Here is a 19245-nt window from a genome sequence, read left to right as displayed (position 1 = left end):
AAGATGTCGTCTTGAAACACCATGGTGCGCGGAACCGATTTCAGCAGACTCTCCATGTTCCTCTGGAAGATGGCCACAGCCGAGCGAATCCCAAAGGGGCATCTGTGGTATATGAACAGTCCTCTGTGCGTGTTGATGCACGTCAATTTTTTCGAAAGTTCAGCCAGCTCCTGTGTCATGTTCCAGCTTGGTGAACGACTTCCCCCCTGCTAATATTGCGAACAGGTCATCCACTTTGGGTAGTGGGTATTGGTCCTGTAATGAGACTCGTTTGATTGTTACCTTGTAGTCCCCACAGATTCTGACCGTCCCATCACTTTTCAACACAGGAACAATTGGACTGGCCCACTCATTGAACTCGACTGACGATATGATCCCCTCTCGTTGAAGTCTGTCCAGCTCAATTTTGACTTTCTCTCGCATCATGTATGGAACCGCTCGGGCCTTGTGATGAATGGATCGTGCATCAGGGACTAGATGGATCTGCACTTTGGCACCTGTGAAGTTGCCGATGCCTGGCTCGAATAACGACAAGGATTTATTTAGCACTTGGACGCATGAGGAGTCATCCACCGAAGACAGTGCTTTGATGTCATCCCAGTTCCATCGGATCTTTCCTAATATGTCTCTACTTATCTGTAGAATAAATCCACAAGGCCTAGTGCTGTGCTTGATCTGTTGTGACCTTAGTCTCTTTATTGTAAGTCAGAGTGAGGCAGCAATGTGGTGACCAGCCTTTTATACAGCTCCTGCCTGAGCCTTCCACAGTTGCACCCTCTAGTGGTACCAGCATAGTATATACAGAGTATACAGAGTATACATATATGACAACATTCCCCCCCCAAAGTCTTTGATGTGAGTTAATTACAGGTTGAGACGATCCGGAACTCTGTGCTCCCTGGTTGATTGTCTGAGTGTCACTTCTGGCATGGGTGAGTTGGTCGGGCCACTGCTGTCCTGCAGCGCTCTTGGTCTGACAGGACTGTTGGAAATGATGGGATCATCCTCGTGGTTGGCAGCTAGGTCTGTTGCTGATTGGGTGTGTATCGCTGAAGGTAAGGTCCTCTCCTGGTAGTTCCTGGTTACCTGTAAATCACAGTTTAGTCTGGTCCAAATGCTTTCTGCATGTTTGTCTGTTAAGCAGTTTGACAAAAAACACTCTATTCCCCTCCTTGGCTAAAACAGTGCCAGCGACTCATTTGGGGCCATGACCATGATTCAGCACAAACACCGGGTCGTTTGCATTGATGTCACGTGATACAGCCGTGCGATCATGGTACATGTTTTGCTGATAATGCCTGGTTTCCACCTGATTGTTGAGGCCAGGGTGGACTAAGGAGAGCTTGGTTTTGAGTGCATGTTTCATTAGTAGCTCCGCAGTGGGAAGCAAGTGGGGTTGTGTCCTGTAATTGATCAGCACCCGGGATAGGCGGGTTTGTAAGGGGCCTTCCGTGACGCGTATCAAGCTCTGCTTTATGGTTTGGACTGCCCGCTCCGCTTGGCCGTTGGATGCGGGCTTGAACGGGACAGACCTGATATGCTTGATGACATTGCGGATCATGAATTCATTGAATTCCGAGCTGGTGAAACACGGACCATTGTCGCTGACCAGAATGTCGGGTAAGCCATGGGTGGCGAACATGGCCCTGAGGCTTTCAATGGTGGCGGTGGATGTGCTGGATGCCATTATTACACATTTGATCCACTTAGATTAAGTGTCCACTAAAACGAAGAACATTTTTCCTAGAAAGGGGACAGCATAATCTATGTGGATCCTGGACCATGGTTTTGAGGGCCAGGACCACAGACTAAATGGAGCCTCCCTTGGGGCATTGCTCAATTGTGAGCAAGTGTTACACTGGAGCACACATGACTCCAAGTCCGAGTCAATGCCAGGCCACCAGATGTGGGACCTGACGATAGCCTTCATCATGCTATGCCTGGGTGGGCACTGTGTAGGTCGCGTATGAAGGTTGCCCTGCCTTTTTTTGGCAGGACGACGTGGTTGCCCCATAAGAGGCAATCCGATTGGATGGGCATTTCGTCTTTACGACGGTGAAACGACTTTATCTCGTTTTGCATTTCTCTTGGGACGGCTGACCAGCCCCCATTGAGGACGCAACTTTTCACAAGTGATAACACGGGGTGCTGGTTGGTCCAGGTCCTGATCTGGAGGGCCGTTACAGGTGACCCTTCGCTTTCGAAGACGTCCATGACCAGGCACAGGTCTGCGGGCTGCACCATTTCCACCCTGGTGGTGGGCAACGGTAGCCGGCTGAGGGCATCAGCGCAGTTCTCAGTGCCTGGCCTGTGGCGGATTGTATAATTGTAAGCCGACTGTGTTAGTGTCCATCTTTGGATTCGTGATGAAGCATTGGTGTTTATGCCTTTGCTTTCCAAAAACAGTGAGATTAGGAGCTTGTGGTCGGTTTCTAACTCGAACCTGAGTCCGAACAAATGCATTTTTTTTAACCCATAGACACAGGCCAAAGCCTCTTTCTCGACCATACTGTAGGCTCTTTCGGCCTTGGATCGACTTCTAGATGCATATGCAATCGGTTGGAGTTTGTCCACTACATTTGCTTGCTGTAAAATACACCCGACACCATACGACGACCTGTCACATGCTAAAACTAGACGTTTGCTTGGGTCATACAATAAAAGTTACTTGTTCGAACACAGCAAGTTTTTGGCCTTTTTGAAGGCGGCCTCTTGATTTTGACCCCAAACCCAGTCATCTCCCTTGTGTAGCAACTTGTGAAACGTTTCGAGCAAGGTGTTCAACCCTGGAAGAAAGTTATCGAAATAGTTGAAGAGTCCCAGGAACGAGCACAGCTCCGTTACATTTCATGGTCTGGGTGCATTCTTGATGGCCTCTGTTTTCGAGTCCGTGGGCCTGATGCCATCTGCTGCAATCTTCCTCCCCAGGAATTCTACCTCTGGCGCCAGGAAGACACACTTGGATCATTTCAACCGGAATCCGACTCTGTTTAGTCGACTTAAAACCACTTGCAGGTTATGCAGGTGTTCGGTGGCGTCGCAACCAGTGATTAGGATGTCATCCTGAAATACCAACGGTGAGTGGAACAGATTTCAACAGGCTCTCCATGTTCCTTTGGAAGATGGCTGCAGCTGAAGGGATCCCGAACGGGCACCTGTGATACAAAAACAGTCCCTTGTGTGTGTTAATGCATGTTAATTTTTTGCGACGAGTCAGCCAGCTTCTGGGTCATGTAAGCAGAGGTTAGATCCAGCTTTGTGAATGCCTTTCCCTCTGCTAATGTCACAAAGAGATCATTGGCTTTGGGTAGCGGGTACTGGTCCTGTAATGAAACTTGGTTGATCGTTACCTTGTAGTCGCTGCAGATTCTGACCGTGCCATCGCTCTTAAGTACCGGAACAATCGGGCTGGCCCACTCGTTGAATTCGACTGGTGGTATGGTTCCCTCACATTGAAGTCTGTCCAATTTGATCTCCACTTTCTCCCTTATCATGTAAGGGACCGCTCGAGCCTTGTGATGAACAGGCCGTGCCTCGGGGGCCAAGTGGATCTGCACTTTGGCGCCTGTGAAGTTGCTGATGCCTGGTTCAAATAGGGATGAGAACTTGCTCAGCACTTGAGAACAGGAAGCATCATCCAATGAAGATAGTGCTCTGACATCTTCCCAGTTCCACAGAATCCTCCCCATCCAACTTCTGTCAAGCAGCGTTGGCCCGTCGCCTGGTACAACCCACAGTGGCAATTCGTGTATCTCTCCATTATAGGATAGCTTTATGTTCACACTGCCGATGACTGGGATCAGTTCCTTGATGTAATTGTGCAGCTTTGTCTGAAACAGGCTCAGCTTGGGTCTTTTTTTCTTTGTTGCCCCACAGCCTCTCAAATGCCTTCTGGCTCATAAGTGACTGACTCGCCCCGGTGTCCAACTCCATGGAAACAGGAATGCTATTTGTCTTGACTTTCATAATCATGGGGGGACTTTTGGTGGTGAAGGTGTGCACCCCGTGCACTGCTTCCTCGGGCTGAGTCACCTCTCTAGCTTGTACTTTATGATCCTTTCTGGATCGGAAACCTCCTGCCGACTTCTCTGCCACGTTTTGAGTCGCAGTTCTTCTGCACATTCGCTGTGGGTGGCCCTATTGGCCGCAGCTTTTGCACACATAGTGTCTGAATCAACACAGACAGGCTGGATGGTTACCCCCGCAATGCCAGCATGTTAAACGATTCACATTTACACACCTTGGCGGACTCTGAGTCGGACTAATTCTCTGATCAACAGTTATTTTCTGCACAGTACTTGCCAGTGAGTTTTGATTCTGGGAGAATCTCAACGTTGAGGTCGTGAATGCCTGGCTTAAGGTAATGGTCCACTTCACGTCCCGTCCCGTCGCGAAAACGTCCCACACCACATTGTTGAGGAGTTCGCCAAATTCGCACGGTTCCGCGAGCCTTTGTAAGTCTGCGACGTATTCCGCTAAATCCCGGCCCTCGGTGCAGCGGTGTGTGTAGAAGCAATACCTGGCCAGCGAAACCCAAGTAAAGGCTTCACCCTTTGTAAACTTTTCTAAAATACCAACAGCAGCCATCTCTGCGTATAAGTCCGTGATCTGTTCTCGTCACCAGTTAATATGTCTCTACTTATCTGTAGAATAACTCCACGAGGCCTAGTGCTGGGCTTGAACTGCTGTGCTCTTAGTCTCTTTATTGTAAGTCAGAGTAAGGCAGCAATGTGCTGACCAGCCTTTTATACAGCTCCTGCCTGGGCCTCCCACAGTTGCACCCTCTAGTGGTACCAGCATAGTATATACAGAGTATACATATATGACATTTCCTAGCCAGCTTCTGCCGAACAGCGTTGGGCCATTGCCTGGTACAATCCATAATGGTAAATCATGCACAGCTCCATCGTACGATACCTTCACTGCCGCACTGCCAATAACTGGTATGAGCTCTTTGGTGTAAGTGCGCAGCTAGGTGTGGATCGAACTTAATTTTGGCCTTTGTGCCTTGTTGCCCCACAGTTTCTCAAAAGCCTTCTGGCTCATAATTGACTGACTCACTCCCGTGTCCAATTCCATGGAAACTGGAATGCCGTTTAATTTGACTTTTAACATTATCGGAGGGCTTTTGGTGGTGAAGGTGTATACCCCATACACTTCATGAGTTGCCTCTCTTACTCATTTAGCATGATTCGCGCCAGATCGGTCACCTTCTGCCAACTCTGCCACGTGGTGAGTCACAGCACACTTGCACATTTGCTGGAGGTGCCCCATTGTTCCACAACCCTTGCACACATAGTGCTTGAATCGACATTGATGGGCTCGATGATTACCTCCACAGCGCCAACATAGTGCTAATGGATTCACATTCACGCCCCATGGCGGACTCTGAGTCATCCTAGGTCTGGCCTCTGCAGGCGTGTAGGCCCTGCCGTGTACAGTTCTGCCTGCCGAAGGCATTATTTTATGCACAGTACTTGCCCGTGAGCTTCGATGCTGCAATGATATCTGTTTAGTGTTATCGTTTGTGGACATAAAAGCCTGGGCTATCAGATCTAGGGATTCGGCAGACAGCAGTTTGCAAAGAATGGCCTCGTGGCCGATTCCAAGCACAAAAATGTCCTGCAACACTTCCCCCAAAAATCCAGCAAATACGCACGGTCCCGCAAGGCGTCTTAGGTCGGCAACATAGCTCGCCACATCCTGGCCCTCAGAGCGATGGTGCGTATAAAAGCGATACCTGGCCATCAAAATGCTCTCCTTCGGCTTGAGGTGTTCCTGAACGAGCGTGCACAACTCTTCATATGTCTTCTCCATTGGTTTCGTCGGTGCTAGCAGATTTTTGATAAGGCCATATATCGTGGACCCGCAAACAGTGAAGAGAATCGCCCTGCGCTTGACCACGATTTCTTCCTTTTCCAGTTCATTGGCCACGAAGTACTGGTCAAGACGCTCAACGAAGGCTTCCCAATCATCGCCCTCAACAAATCTCTCAAGAATACCAACGGCAACCATAACCGCGTGAAAGTTTGTGATCTGTTACTCGTCGCTAATTGTTATGTTCAGAATAACTGCACAAGACTGTATATTGTAAGCTCAAATTGTTGTGACCTTGGTCTCTTTAATGTAACTCCAGAGTGAGGAAGCAGCATGGTAGACTCCTTTTATACCTGCTTGCCCAGGGTGTGCAGGTGACCCTTGGGTCTCCCACAGGTGCGCCCCCTGGTGGCAAGTCTTACACATTGGTAATGTTTACATACATAACAATAATGAACAGATAATCTGTTTTAATGATGTTGGTTGAGGGATAAATTTCAACCAGGACACCAGGGTAACTCCCCTGCTCTTCTTTGAAATAGTGCCATTGGGTCTTTAACATCCACGTGAGAGATCAGACAAGGCCTTGCTTTAACATCTCATCCGAAAGACATGCAGCACTCCCTCAGTATTGCACTGGAGCATCAGCCTAGATTTTTGTGCTCTGGAGTGGGACTTGAACCCACAACCTTCTGACTGAGAGCCAAGGGTGCTACCGATAGAACCACAGCTGACATATTGTGGGGAAGTTGCTTAATTTAAGTAATGAGCCTGGTGTATAGTTTGTGCCCAGATTCTCAGTTGCCTTTGCGCTTGCTGCTAACATTGGAGTGCATTAGAACCTGGGCATATTTTTGGGCCTCAAGTCTCTGCACCCAATGACATCGGGATAAGGTACTCATCATCACATTATCAGCTTCACTCCCTATGTACATAGCACAGTCATCTGCATACAACATCCATTTTATCACATCTCTCATAGATGTCACACCTGAATGTGCGACCTCAGTGGCATGTCACCTGAACAAACTTCACCATCAAAACATCATGCGTTCAAAAATTGTAATGAACTCAAATAGATCTATTATGTTAGCAATCATATTCCGATTGACTGACTCTCCTTAAAATCTACCTTTTTGATCAAGCCTTTAGTCACCTGTCCTAATATCTCCTTAGGTGGCTCAGTGTTACATTTTATTTGATAACCCTCCTGTGAAGCACCTTGAGACATTTTACTATGTTAAAGCTGCTATATAAATGCAAGTTGTTATTGTCTTTGTGAATGCCCCAAAGGATGGTAATGGTTATTTCCAGTCCTGTATAGTCTCATGTTTCTAAGGAAAGGTTGAGGCAGTGGTGGGGGTGCTTTGGGTGAGAGGTAAGAGGTGGTTATGTGTTGCAACATGTTAGCTCAAATATATTTAGTGTTTGATTGTCTCAGGTAGTTAGGGAGGAGCTTTCCAGAGTTTTTCCTAAAATTGGCCACAGTTTATTTTTCTCTGACTTTCTGCCTTCTACAGGAACTAGCATTGCTATCAATTGGGGAGGGTAGTGCAGGAAGTTACACTGACTAATGGATAGAGAGGGCATGGATGAACTTATTTTATTTTCTAACCTTTTTGTTATTATTCACATGTTTGTAGCAAAAAACATCTTGCAATTATGTAGCAGGTTTAACCTAAAGAAAATACCCCAAGTTGCTTTACAGAGGTCAATCTTCCTTTCTCTGCCCGCCCAATTTCATGCAAGTCTGGGGCAGGTAGGAGTGGATAATTAAATGGGGAACCATTCTGCTGGCTCCTCACCTATTGTCGCCACTTGTGCGATTTTCCGTTGGAAGTGACAGCAGCCATTGAATACATAGATTTGTGTGGCAGTATTCCAGCGATGTGGCAATAATCACAAAACATATACAATGTAATTCCCAACATTACAGTTGCAGCAAGGAATGCAAGGAATGCCAGTATGAATCTGGTATCTAGTATTGCTGTGGCAGTCTGAGGGAAATTTAAAACTTAAATTTCCTCCAAGAGATTGTAATCAATCATGGGATGGTCAATTATACTCCTGCAGCTCTGGAACTTAATAATTAGGCAAGATGTCTTGATGTGATCTCGATGAACTGCTACAAGTACAGAAAGGCCTGCTGCACTGATTGTACACGCCTCCACTCCTCGAGGAGGGCATCCTGGCACAGGTGGGAATCCTGCCAGGAGCCTGTCAAAAATTACTTAAATATGGCTGACTACGGAAAATCCACTGGAATCAGTGGGTGAACGTAAAGTTTGCACTGCTACAGATTGGGTGGGATTCTATCTAAACGTAAAATCCCACAGGGCTCTCATAATACCCGTGGGCAATGAATGACCTGCTGGTGCCCATCATATATTGGGCCTCTAGCTCAATTTTTGCTTCGGGCAATTTTAACCTAACCCTCCCATCGGGAAACTTACAGGATCGGGCAGAACGCTGGCTTCGCACCCCGCCCGATTTTACTCTCCATTGAAGTCAGTGTAGGGTAATATTGGGGGGGGGGGATGTAAAACGGGCATTCCACCTGATCCCATGGGTTTCCTGATGTGTGGGTTAGAATAAAATCACTGTTTCAGATAAATTTCGCACTGCACCAAGAAACACTCTTTCCACAAAAGTATAGATACTAGAAAAAAGCAAAATACTGCGGATGCTGTAACCTGAAATAAAAACAAAAAATGCTGGAAATCTCAGCGGGTCAGGCATCTTTGGAGGGAAAAGCAGAGTTAACGTTTAGATACTAGATGTTGAGATAAATGGATCTCAACTAATTATTTCACTTTTTAGGTTTAATATTGGCCTAGACTTTCAACTATAATCGCTTTCGCCCAAAAATGGGCACTACTTCCGGCCTTAGTGGTTTTTTTATTTTTCAGGATCGCTGGAATATCGACCATTTTAAAAACTGCTAGTTTCACCTTTTTAATTTGGGCGATAGCCTTAGCGATATGAAATGGGCCTTAGCGATGTATTCAGTCATGCAAGGCTGGCGTCCATAGCAATGACCTGCACATGCGCGTTTTCTTTTCAGGCAAATAACTTTTCCCACATGGGTTGACAGAGAAAACAGGGAACCTGGTCCCCATCAATAACATAATAGAACTTTCTTTTAATCTAGACCCTGTTGCTTTATAAAATAAAATTTATCAGTCAACTGAGGTGAATTCCATTTCCTTCCTCATGGGATGACATAGCCTAGTTCTGCTTCTACTTGTACTGTGGACCAGAAGGGGGAAAATATCTATGATTAATATTAACCCTGACATTACAACAATGTACTTGTATGTAACTTTTCTCATTTTATTCTCCCATCTCTATTCTGCAGCATATGATTAGTGATCAATACTGGTTGAGAAATTACAGGCCCCATCACTATAAATCGCTATAAATGCCCTTAATTTGTCCTCAATAAATACAAATGTGATTAGATGATTGGCAAGAATCAAAAAGGCCCTTAAAATCACTCACAAATTGATTCTCCTGACAGCCTTTTACTACAGATCCGCCCCGTAGTGCCATGTAGTACCAAGTAATGCCGAGTTATTGCAGCTTTTCTTCAGCGTCTTTTTGGGCCAGCGATCCCATTTTGGCGAATTGTGGGTGAAATGCCGAAAGTAGCGCTCGCCGATAATCTGAGCCTTAATTGGGCGCAATTTTCCATTATAAGCACTATTCTCGGCCTTGCACAAGGATGAGATCATATTTTTTTTTAAATAGGCCGGGCAATGCAGCTCATTCATGTGTGCCGAAAGTTGGGCTGGCGATAAATGGGCTATAATTGGGCGCTAGTTTCCACTTTTCAGCAAATATGGGCGATAGCCTGCATCTCAGCGTTTATATGGAAGCTAAATGGGCGTTAAATGGATGATGATGTGCCGAAAGTCTAGCCCAATGTTTCCAGCAATCACAGTCATAATACAGCCATCCCCCGCCGCCCCCCCCCCCCCACCCTCCCCCAAAACAGGATTATCTCTGGATAATGAGACTTGTGAAATAGTACATGTAGTCTGCATTTTTATAGTTTCTAATATTAAGAGTTTAGGATAACAGTAAAAGGAAAATCATTAAAAAGAGAAAGTATTTCATTGAAGGATTTGTAAAACAGGTAGTTTTCTTTGTGATTTATGTTTTGCTGCCAATCACACCCCTTCAATGCAAAGCTAAGCTTACCTGTTTAATAAGATATAAATCTCTTAGAAACACAATAAAAAGCAACAGCACAAAAGAGTTCCGTGTATTTAAGTTCCGTGTATTTTGCCATGCTTTTGCACCCTGGGGAAAGCAATCTAGTGTGACAGTGAATTAAACTGGAATGGCAGGCATTTTGTCAATTCTGCAAGTAATTAACAGGACAGTTTCAAAATTTCCTCTTAATCCCTGCAATAATCTCATTTCTTAAATAATCATTGCCAGCATGAAATATTTAGATATCATAGATTATTTCTAGAAACATAGAAACGTAGAAAATAGGTGCAGGAGTAGGCCATTCGGCCCTTTGAGCCTGCACCACCATTCAATAAGATCGTGGCTGATCATGCAACTTCAGTACCCCTTTCCTGCTTTCTCTCCATACTCCTTGATCCCTTTAGCCGCAAGGGCCACATCTAACTCCCTTTTGAATATATCTAACGAACTGGCCTCAACAACTTTCTGTGGTAGAGAATTCCACAGGTTCACAATTCTCTGAGTGAAGAAGTTTCTCTTCATTTCGGTCCTAAATGGCTTACCCCCTATCCTTAGACTGTGACCCCTGGTTCTGGACTTCCCCAACATTGGGAACATTCTTCCTGCATCTAACCTGTCCAATCCCGTCAGAATTTTATATATTTCTATGAGATCCCCTCTCACTCTTCTAAATTCCAGTGAATATAAGCCTAGTCGATCTAGTCTTTCTTCTTATGAAAACTTTCATTTTAATGACTTACGTTGTTCATTTCAATCGATTCAATCAACCTCAGGCCTAAACCATTTTGCAAAAATGTATTTTTTACAATTTCTCTCAATTTAGCAGTGGCACTCGCCATTGTATGTCCTGTTTCAGGTTGCGGTAACATAGTTTGGCCTATGAAATTCTCTTCACACAGCCATGTTGCTGTCTTTAATTGACAGGAGGTATACTTCAGAGAAAGATCAACTGGTCTGCAATAGTTATACTTCTGCTCAGAATAACCCATTCCCCCATTCCAGCCGGCTAAGAATTCATGAAGTTCACCAAACTGACCCAGGCAAATTAGACTAAGAGATTGTAACTCTTTGCCTCTCTGGTTGTCAATCCAAAGGATTTTGATTTATTTTACCAATTGTCACTCTAAATAAAAACAAAGAATAGTTTTCATTCAGTGCATTAATAACTAAAACAGTAGAAGTTTCTTCTGAGTACATGGAAAATAAAATGATCTATAACAATTTTTAAAAGAAAATGTAGTACTTGCGGATTTATAAAGCACCAGGTTGAGATGGAATCCTTTAGAGGCAAAACCAGTAAGAAGTGTAAATGTATATGCGAGTGTAGTGTGAAACTCTTTGAAAACAGAAGTGATGATGTCAGTAGACTGAAAAAGAGGTAATGTAATTTCAGGGATTTTTAAAGATCAGAAACATGAAAATCACACCCCTTTTGGATTGGCATCTAGAATGGAACAAATATTGGAGGCTAGTAAGTAATTAAAGAGCATCTAGCAAGAATAAAGGCAATAATTCCAAACTGTATTGTTTATCAAAGTCAAATAGTAACTAAAAGATTCTGGCTCAGTGAGTTTATTCAGTGCATAATATGAAGGGCCAGGTTTAATCCCTCGTCTTTGGTGTGATAGCTGATCTCAGCCAGAGTCACGCTGTAAAAATATAACTGGCCTTAGCATCTTTGGGTTAGAGAGAGGAGATCAGTTGTGATTTCTGCTCTAGAATTCTATGCAACAAACCCTTTGCAAGTGTGTGTTGGTCAAAGGCAGGATTGAGTTCAGCTGTGATGACCCCAGTAGTTGAATAGCCTGCCCATACCCATAAGCCAAGATTGACATATGAGTAATGGCCACTTGGACTAGGTACCAGAAAGCAACTGTTGCCAAAGCAATAGAAAGAAGTCAAAGCCTTCATGGAAAGGAGGTGAATGGAGAAAATTGAGGAGGAAACAAAAGTCTTAGGCATTTCTTGTCAATGTAACAGAACGTAATATCAAAGGTACTGTGACATGCATTGTAAAAATTGACTGTCAGAAAATATTGAATAAGCTCCATTACAAAAGATTTCTGGCTAATGTGAAAGATCATGTGGTTGAGGAAAGAACCATAGTTTATGTAATGATATAAAACAGACTAGAGGCCTGATCCAAATTGTCCAAATCAGGAAGAGAATTCAAGCTTTGCACTGAACCAGGAGAGGGAAACTAGTAGACATGATTAAAACCAGGTAATGAAGCATAATTTAAATAATTCCTTTATACTTCGAGTTGTTAACTTCTCACATCGACTGAATCAGTCAGAGTATTGAAAATGATTGCCATTTCAATAGCGATAGTAGATACAGACATGGCACCATTACTGGACAGGGATAAAAGTGACCTGTACACATCCTGACTATGAATATGACAAAACTGGGTTGGAGAGCTGAATAGCCCTTTTTCATTCTAATCCTTTTCACTCTAATCCTATACAGTTTAATTGTGCATTCCACTGAGGTTATAAAACCATGCAAATAGATTAACGATTTACTGAGGTCTGTACCAGTTACAATTCATTCGCTTTTACATTTGTTTTCCAGGTGAATCGCAAACTCGTCATCAAGCTTTTTAGAAATGTTTGCTCAAGGTGAAGGACAATAAATTTGTCAAATAACAGAAAATTCTTCCACTGTGAACCCAGTCTCAATGTCAAACACTCCCAGTTCAGACATAATCCAGAATGCATTGTGCTGACCAAGTCTAAAACCTCATTGTAACATTACCATTTCTCAAATTGCTTAGGTCCATGATCCCAAACTGGTGGTAACTATGTTGGATGTGGAAAATGTTTTGTGTTATAGACTTATATTAGCAGTAGACTAAATGAAGAGTGCCTGAATAGGAGAGGAGGGGAAAAAAGAAAAGAAAACTGGATAAAAATTGCCTGAACTAATTTCATTTAAGATACTGTAGACCTAGCAAGAAGAAAAGATTTTGATATTATTTTCCAAAGTTGGATAAAAATTTGGGTGGCAGATGTACTAACCCAGTACCTTACTTAGTCTCATCATTTTGTTCTTTAAGATAATTGCCATTTTAAATGTACTCTGTTTTCAACTATTTAATCTTATGTCTATTCTCTAAATCAATGTAAACCTAAGACATGAAAAACTAGTCGGCTAATATTATGCATACTGGCATTCTCAAGCATTTGTATACATTGGGGAATGAATTGCTCTGATCACACATTCAAAAAGAACATATTTATGATTTTGCTACACATAGCAAGCAACCAGACCGATTCTTCCTCCATTAAGTATTCACATGGTTATTTTTGCGAGTAAACAGGGTCATTTTGTTATATTTTGCAAAGTGAGTTTTATTTTTCTGTCAACAAGAGTTTTGTTCCCATTTTTTTCTATAACCCACTTATATCTGCCCCTTTGGCAAGGAGGACAGGAGTATTTGAATCTCCATGGTTGCTGTCAATAGAGACAGGATCTACATGTCTGCAGAATGGGATTAGTCCTGTCACTTTCCCTTTTCCCTTCTCCACGGTTTCAATGCTCAGAACATGGTGTGGCAGAGATTTTGCTAAAGGTGTTTGATGAGGGTTTATATATGAGTGGAGATTGTTGCAATTTATAACATTGGTATTTCTGATATTGAGAACATATTAAAGCTGCAATTTCTGCTCTTCAGTGGAAACATTATGAGGAAAAATCAATCATTTGTCTAAATATGTTTCATGGATTATTAATTTTCTAGCAGAGTTTAGGATCAAATGCAATTTCTTTTTCAACTTTGCTTCTCCTCCCGCTGAAGGCACTGACTCATTCTGGAGCACGGTTTCACAGGTACTGGCAGTAGTCCAGTATTTAAGCGAACAGACATTCTTCAATGTGAGAGCCTAGATAGTCTGTGTTGACAGGCTATTCGGCTCAAGAGAGTATTGCAGCTGAGCGTGATCCTGTTCTCGGTGCCCACTCCCTTATAGTGTTATTCGCACTTAGAGAGTTGTGCACTCACCCTTTCACTTTTTGTATTCTTAAATAAAAAGCTGCAACAAATTTTTTTAATTGAAATTTCAGTTATTGTCTAAAAGGTTCTGTAGCAACCCTAAAATAATTATATTACTGGGTTATAATCGATGAGGGATGAAATTCCTACGTTAGCTAATTTTACACAAAATGCAGACGTGAATCTGAGGTGATCAGGATTATGTTGGGCTTTGGTAATGTAAATGGGGAGAAACTATTTTCACTAGTCAGTAACTAGAGAGCATACAATTAAGATCATCGGCAAAGAAACAAAGTGAAAGGTTGGGAAAATTTTTCTTCTTTTACTCAGAGGGTTATTAGGACCTGGAATGATCTATCAGAAGGTGTTGGAAGTAGAATCCATAATAGCTTTTAAAGGAGAATGTGGATAAAGGAAAAGTTAAAAGGTTTCAAGAAAACTGCAGTAGAATGGGATTAAGTGGGTAGAACCAGCACAGGCGGAATGGGCTAAATGACCTTTTTCTGTTCAGTGGAATTCTACGTTATTTTTCTCTGTCTAGCTCAAAAGTGCAATGTTCAAGTTTAGCACATTCCAGCTAGCATCAGCTCAGTACAAACCAAAGAGCAAACCTGGTCCGTATGGCTCATTAACTCACCATACAATGATTAAGGATTAAGCATCAGGGCAGTTTGATCAGATGCACTTGATTTCCAAATGATTCCAGTGAGCTCTGCCATTACACAGTCGGGAAATAGCAGACATAGACGGATGTTGGACTATTGTACTGATATCTGCCTCTGTCTATTACTCCCACTCAATGTCTGCTGAAGAAAATATTCTAAAAATCAATATTTTAAAAGAGAAAAAAATTAAAACAGAGAAACGGCATGTTTCTCACTGTGTCTGTGTAATCTTTTGTTGATTCCTTTGTTGATTCACTGAATGTGTCATTTATTTTACTTTTTTAAACTGCGGCACACAAAGTAAGAGAAAATATAACTGCTCAGAGGAGTGGGGAGCAGCCCAGACAGGGCAGCGACATGTCATCTTGGAGGTGGTGTAACATGTAAGAGAATATGGGGGTTGCAGCCCAGAGTGGGAGAAAGCAGGGTCTCAGTGTGGAAGTGGTTGGGACCTAGGCTGGCTGGATGTGAGGAAAATGCCAGAATCTTCCCTAGGAGGGAGATGGATGTGGGGGGATGAGGTGAGGCAGGGTCCGCTTTAAGAAGGAGCAGCATATTTGAAACCATCAACTGGGCTGTGTAGTCTTCCCATTTCAGTTGAAATGGATGTGGTGCTAATCGGTTTGATGTGTACAGGAACTACTACACTGGTGAGAGAGAAACTCGGAGCATGGACTTCAGCTGAAACAAGAGGGCCACATAGGCTGAAGTTCGAATAGGAAGGAAATGGGGCTTAGGGTGTCAGAGAGCTCTGCTTTCTCATTTATTTCACAATAGCGTCGCTATTGTATTTTATAACACTGCTTATCCTGCTGTCTTGTTATTTGGAGCATTTATTTATATTATTAAAGATATGAACCCACGTTTTCCTCTCTGAGGATATTGCTGCCAGTAGGCCCATCTGAATGACCTGGCATTGACCTTTTTTGAAGTTTTCAGGGTGAGCTTAATTGACATAATTAAGTTGGATTGCTAAGGGTATTACCATCTTTGATTCAGAGCTCACCATTGGAAAGAGGGAGGGAAATGCCTTTTGCTGCAGGATTCTGATGCCTGTAACAGCTTAAAAGGCCAAGTAGCATCCAGAAAAAAAGCATATCTTGCTGCCTCCACTGAAGAAATTTTAATAAAAATATGTGGAAGTCTTCATCAATTGTCCTTCCATCCATTTATTTGCCTGCTGTTTTTTTCTAACACATTAAACATTGCCTCGCAACACAGGCTGCCTGTTGTACACAGGTATTCCAAATGCCCAGCGTTTCTGAGACCAAATGTAGCATATGGCGGCACACTGCCGATATTGTCTCATTTTAATGTGTCTGTTTATATTGGGGCAGGTGCTGCAGAAGTGATGTTAGCAAATACATTGGGAGTGAAAATGGCAGGGATCCAGGCTTACATGTTGGCAAAGAATGCCCTGCACCTCTCCACTACCACCATTAAACCAGTGGAAAGGCATAGGAAAATCCCATTTATTGCATCTGTAATATGGTATGATTATCATATAGCAGTGATCCACTACAATATCAGCACAATGACCATCCACAGCTCACCCACAGGCCAGGCCCCATGCCCCTACTTCTTGCCAGCCTAAGCCTCACTTCAGCCCAGGTCCATACCCCAGTTTCTCCTATACTCACGCGTGCTGGAGCATCACCCAGATGGTCTCTCTGTGCCTGCTCCCAACCCTATTTTGAACCAGGTACATTTTATTTCTCATCGTGCTGGACACCCTAGCCTTCAAAATATGCCAAAAGGTACAAATTCAGTCAATCAGTAAAGGAACACGTGTAAGATGTAGACAGACACAATGATAAACAGGCAGAAGTGAGAGTGGGCAGAGAGAAGAACAGAATTATGAAAAAAAGTGAGAAACAATGAAATGAAGCAAATGACAGCTCGAGAGAGAGAGTGGAAGATAAATAGAAAGAGAGGAAGGAAAAAAGAATTAGAGAATGATGAACACAAATAGTTACAGACATGGACAGCATTTTTATTTTGGTTTGTGAGTGACACCAATTTCTCCAATGATTGCATTTGTATTTTTGTTGGGATGAAACCATTGCAAATTGCGTGCTTGAGTTACTACAATTACTACCAATATTCTCCAATAAATACTCATCGATATGCCAACTTCAAGTATATAAAATACAACTGGCCAGAGATTGACATTGAATCTTTGGCGAAGTAACAGATTTCACCTGCATCAGCAGACTGCCCATAATTAGGCTGAAATCTGAAGACTTCTGTAGAAGTCCTATATTCTACTAACCATCTGATCTAAATACATCAATAAGTACTTTACATAATACTAAAAGGTCTTCAGTAAGTTTAAGACAGCAAACACTCAGCTTGTTGCATAAATTTCCGTGGAAACTAATCTTGTATTTTATAGAGCCTATAATGCTGCCCTATGACTCTTGCAGTACTTTAGCAGATGACTCATTTCCTGAGAGAGTTGTTTCACAACTGCATGCTTCCAGAATGTTTCAGTTTACTTCTGAATAGACCTTTATATCATTCAGCATGTTCAATAAAAAAAATTATATTTTTTCTCAGCAAACTAAGAACAATGCATGTATACAACCACACACAAGGACAGGATAAGGGCTAACAATGTGCAAACAGATTTTTATGAGATATTCCAGTAATAAAGTCATACAGCCAAATAAAAAAAAAACTCCAAGGGCAAAAGGTGCATGCACGCAGTGCCGGTACAGACTTTAGAAATCAGTGACTGCCGTTTTGCAGAGCCAGATTTCTTTATCTCGTTCTCTGTTTACAATTCACAAAGACAGAGATAGCCGAGAGCTGCCCGCTAGAATAAATGTGAGAAACAGCTGCAGAAAAGCCAAGAGCATTCTACTTTCTGCCTGCTGATCAAATACATTCCCATCCGTTCACATTGGGTTTCCCATCTGTATGCAACTGAATGAGGAGGTTTAAAATGACAGTGGTGAGTAGGATACCACACAACCTTTAGGTCGAAATCTTCATTAATGATATCTTGCATACACATCTTTAGCATTGACTGCCTTTGTCAGTATGCTTCTCTTTTATCAGTGGTATCAGGTCACTGGAAACTGAAGGCAAAAGACAGCTGAGGGTCTTCAGCATTACAATTAAGCAGATCTGGTGAATTATTAAAGTAGTATTTTAGTAGAAGAGGTTTGGAAGCAATTTCAGCAAATCACAGTTTATTAACTTATGCATTTCATGGATTTTGAAGAGACACATTTCAAATAAAAATGTTCTTTCCCAAATTTTGAAATTGATACTGCATTTCCCTAGAGCGTTAATGAAAGCGATTAAGTTACTTTCTTTGTGCTTATGTGCTAATATTTTAGAAAAATCAGCAGATTAATTCAATCATGCTACTGCAAAGAAACCCATTGTTTAACTTGTCATTGTACATCAGACGCTTAGTTCATATAATTTCTATCACTGTTATCTATTACCTGGTGATGACTCATTAAGAATAACCAGTGATGCTGGAGTAGGTCTTCGCCTTCTGATCTGTGGAAAAGCAACCAAAACAGAACTAATTATTTTAGCTGCAAACACTCAAACTTTAAGATTCAGCCCAATTGTTAAAAGTACCTTTAAAATTTTTAATACAAAGTAGTAGTCTGAAAAAGGAAAAGGATTTAAAATAAGAATTGTTTCAGCATGTGTTTGAAATCAGTGTCTTCATTATTCAAATATTTTGTGAAATATTTGCTTACTGCTTTACCTGTTCAGCTGCCTCAGGATCTAGATGACTTTGAAATAATGGCATTGCAAATTGAATCTTCTTTGGACTGTTTGGCTCCATACTGTAGCACAGGAGACTGGCAATCCTGAAAGCAGAACTCAGTGACTGTTGTTATCCACTGTCACACTCCTTTAAGACACAGGGATTGTTCTGCAATAGCAGCCTGTCTGGAAGTCTCCCAGTTAACAAATGAAGGTCCTCTACGCTGCATCTACTGTACTGCTGTACTGAGCAACTCCCTCATTAAACATCGAGGAGCATGTTTGCCTTTGCTCTTGCAATCCTACAGTTCGCTCAGTGCAAACCATCAAAAACAATGAGCTAATTGTACACGAGCCCAATTCCACAATAGCCAGGCATTTATCCACAGGCTAATTTAAAATGCAATGCTGGACTTGAATGGCTTTGTGTCCTGGGATTTGAATACACCAATCCATCTACTATATATTATTAGCAGTCTGCACAAATGTGCAATATAAGCTCCCTTTGGACATTGCTGATGCACTGTTAATTATTGATAAGCACAACTCAGGAAGCTTTTTCTTTTCTTATATTTGACAGAGTGGATTTCACTGCACATCCACCTCACTCATTGGCGGAGGAATCATAACTTAAATTCTGCACCATATATTAGACACTTGAGCTGAGAAACAGTAACTAAATAACTTTATTTTTCCCAGGATTGAGGCATGTGCATGGATCTGTCCTGGTTTGAGTTTGGCTCGGATTCAATGTCAGACTGCTGACTCAGTCCCTGTTGTTTGAGTAGGTGCATACACTCAATCAGACCTTCACTT

The 19245-nt window shown here is 42.5% G+C and overlaps 1 protein-coding gene across 3 annotated transcripts in view; it reads right to left on the bottom strand.

Moving 5' to 3' along the window:
* The window catches only part of ppp1r1c (protein phosphatase 1, regulatory (inhibitor) subunit 1C), a 206012-nt gene extending 187396 nt beyond the window's left edge, over nt 1–18616 (bottom strand). For 2 of the 3 annotated variants that reach the window (XM_070874807.1, XM_070874809.1), the window contains exons 1-2: nt 18428–18517; nt 18153–18210 (exon numbers count right to left, since the gene is read on the bottom strand). In XM_070874807.1, the coding sequence (XP_070730908.1) occupies nt 18153–18167 (15 nt within the window). In that variant the 5' untranslated portion in view covers nt 18168–18210; nt 18428–18517. Of the gene's footprint in view, nt 1–18152; nt 18211–18427 lie in introns of all 3 variants that reach the window. The other variant, XM_070874808.1, reaches the window with a different exon arrangement.
* Nucleotides 18617–19245: the final 629 nt, after the last annotated feature.

The sequence above is a fragment of the Pristiophorus japonicus genome, chromosome 3 (assembly GCF_044704955.1).
Source record: "Pristiophorus japonicus isolate sPriJap1 chromosome 3, sPriJap1.hap1, whole genome shotgun sequence".
In the NCBI taxonomy this organism is placed as follows: Eukaryota; Metazoa; Chordata; class Chondrichthyes; family Pristiophoridae; genus Pristiophorus; species Pristiophorus japonicus.
Note: the sequence above shows the minus strand (reverse complement) of the source record. Positions and strands in the feature narration are given on the sequence as shown.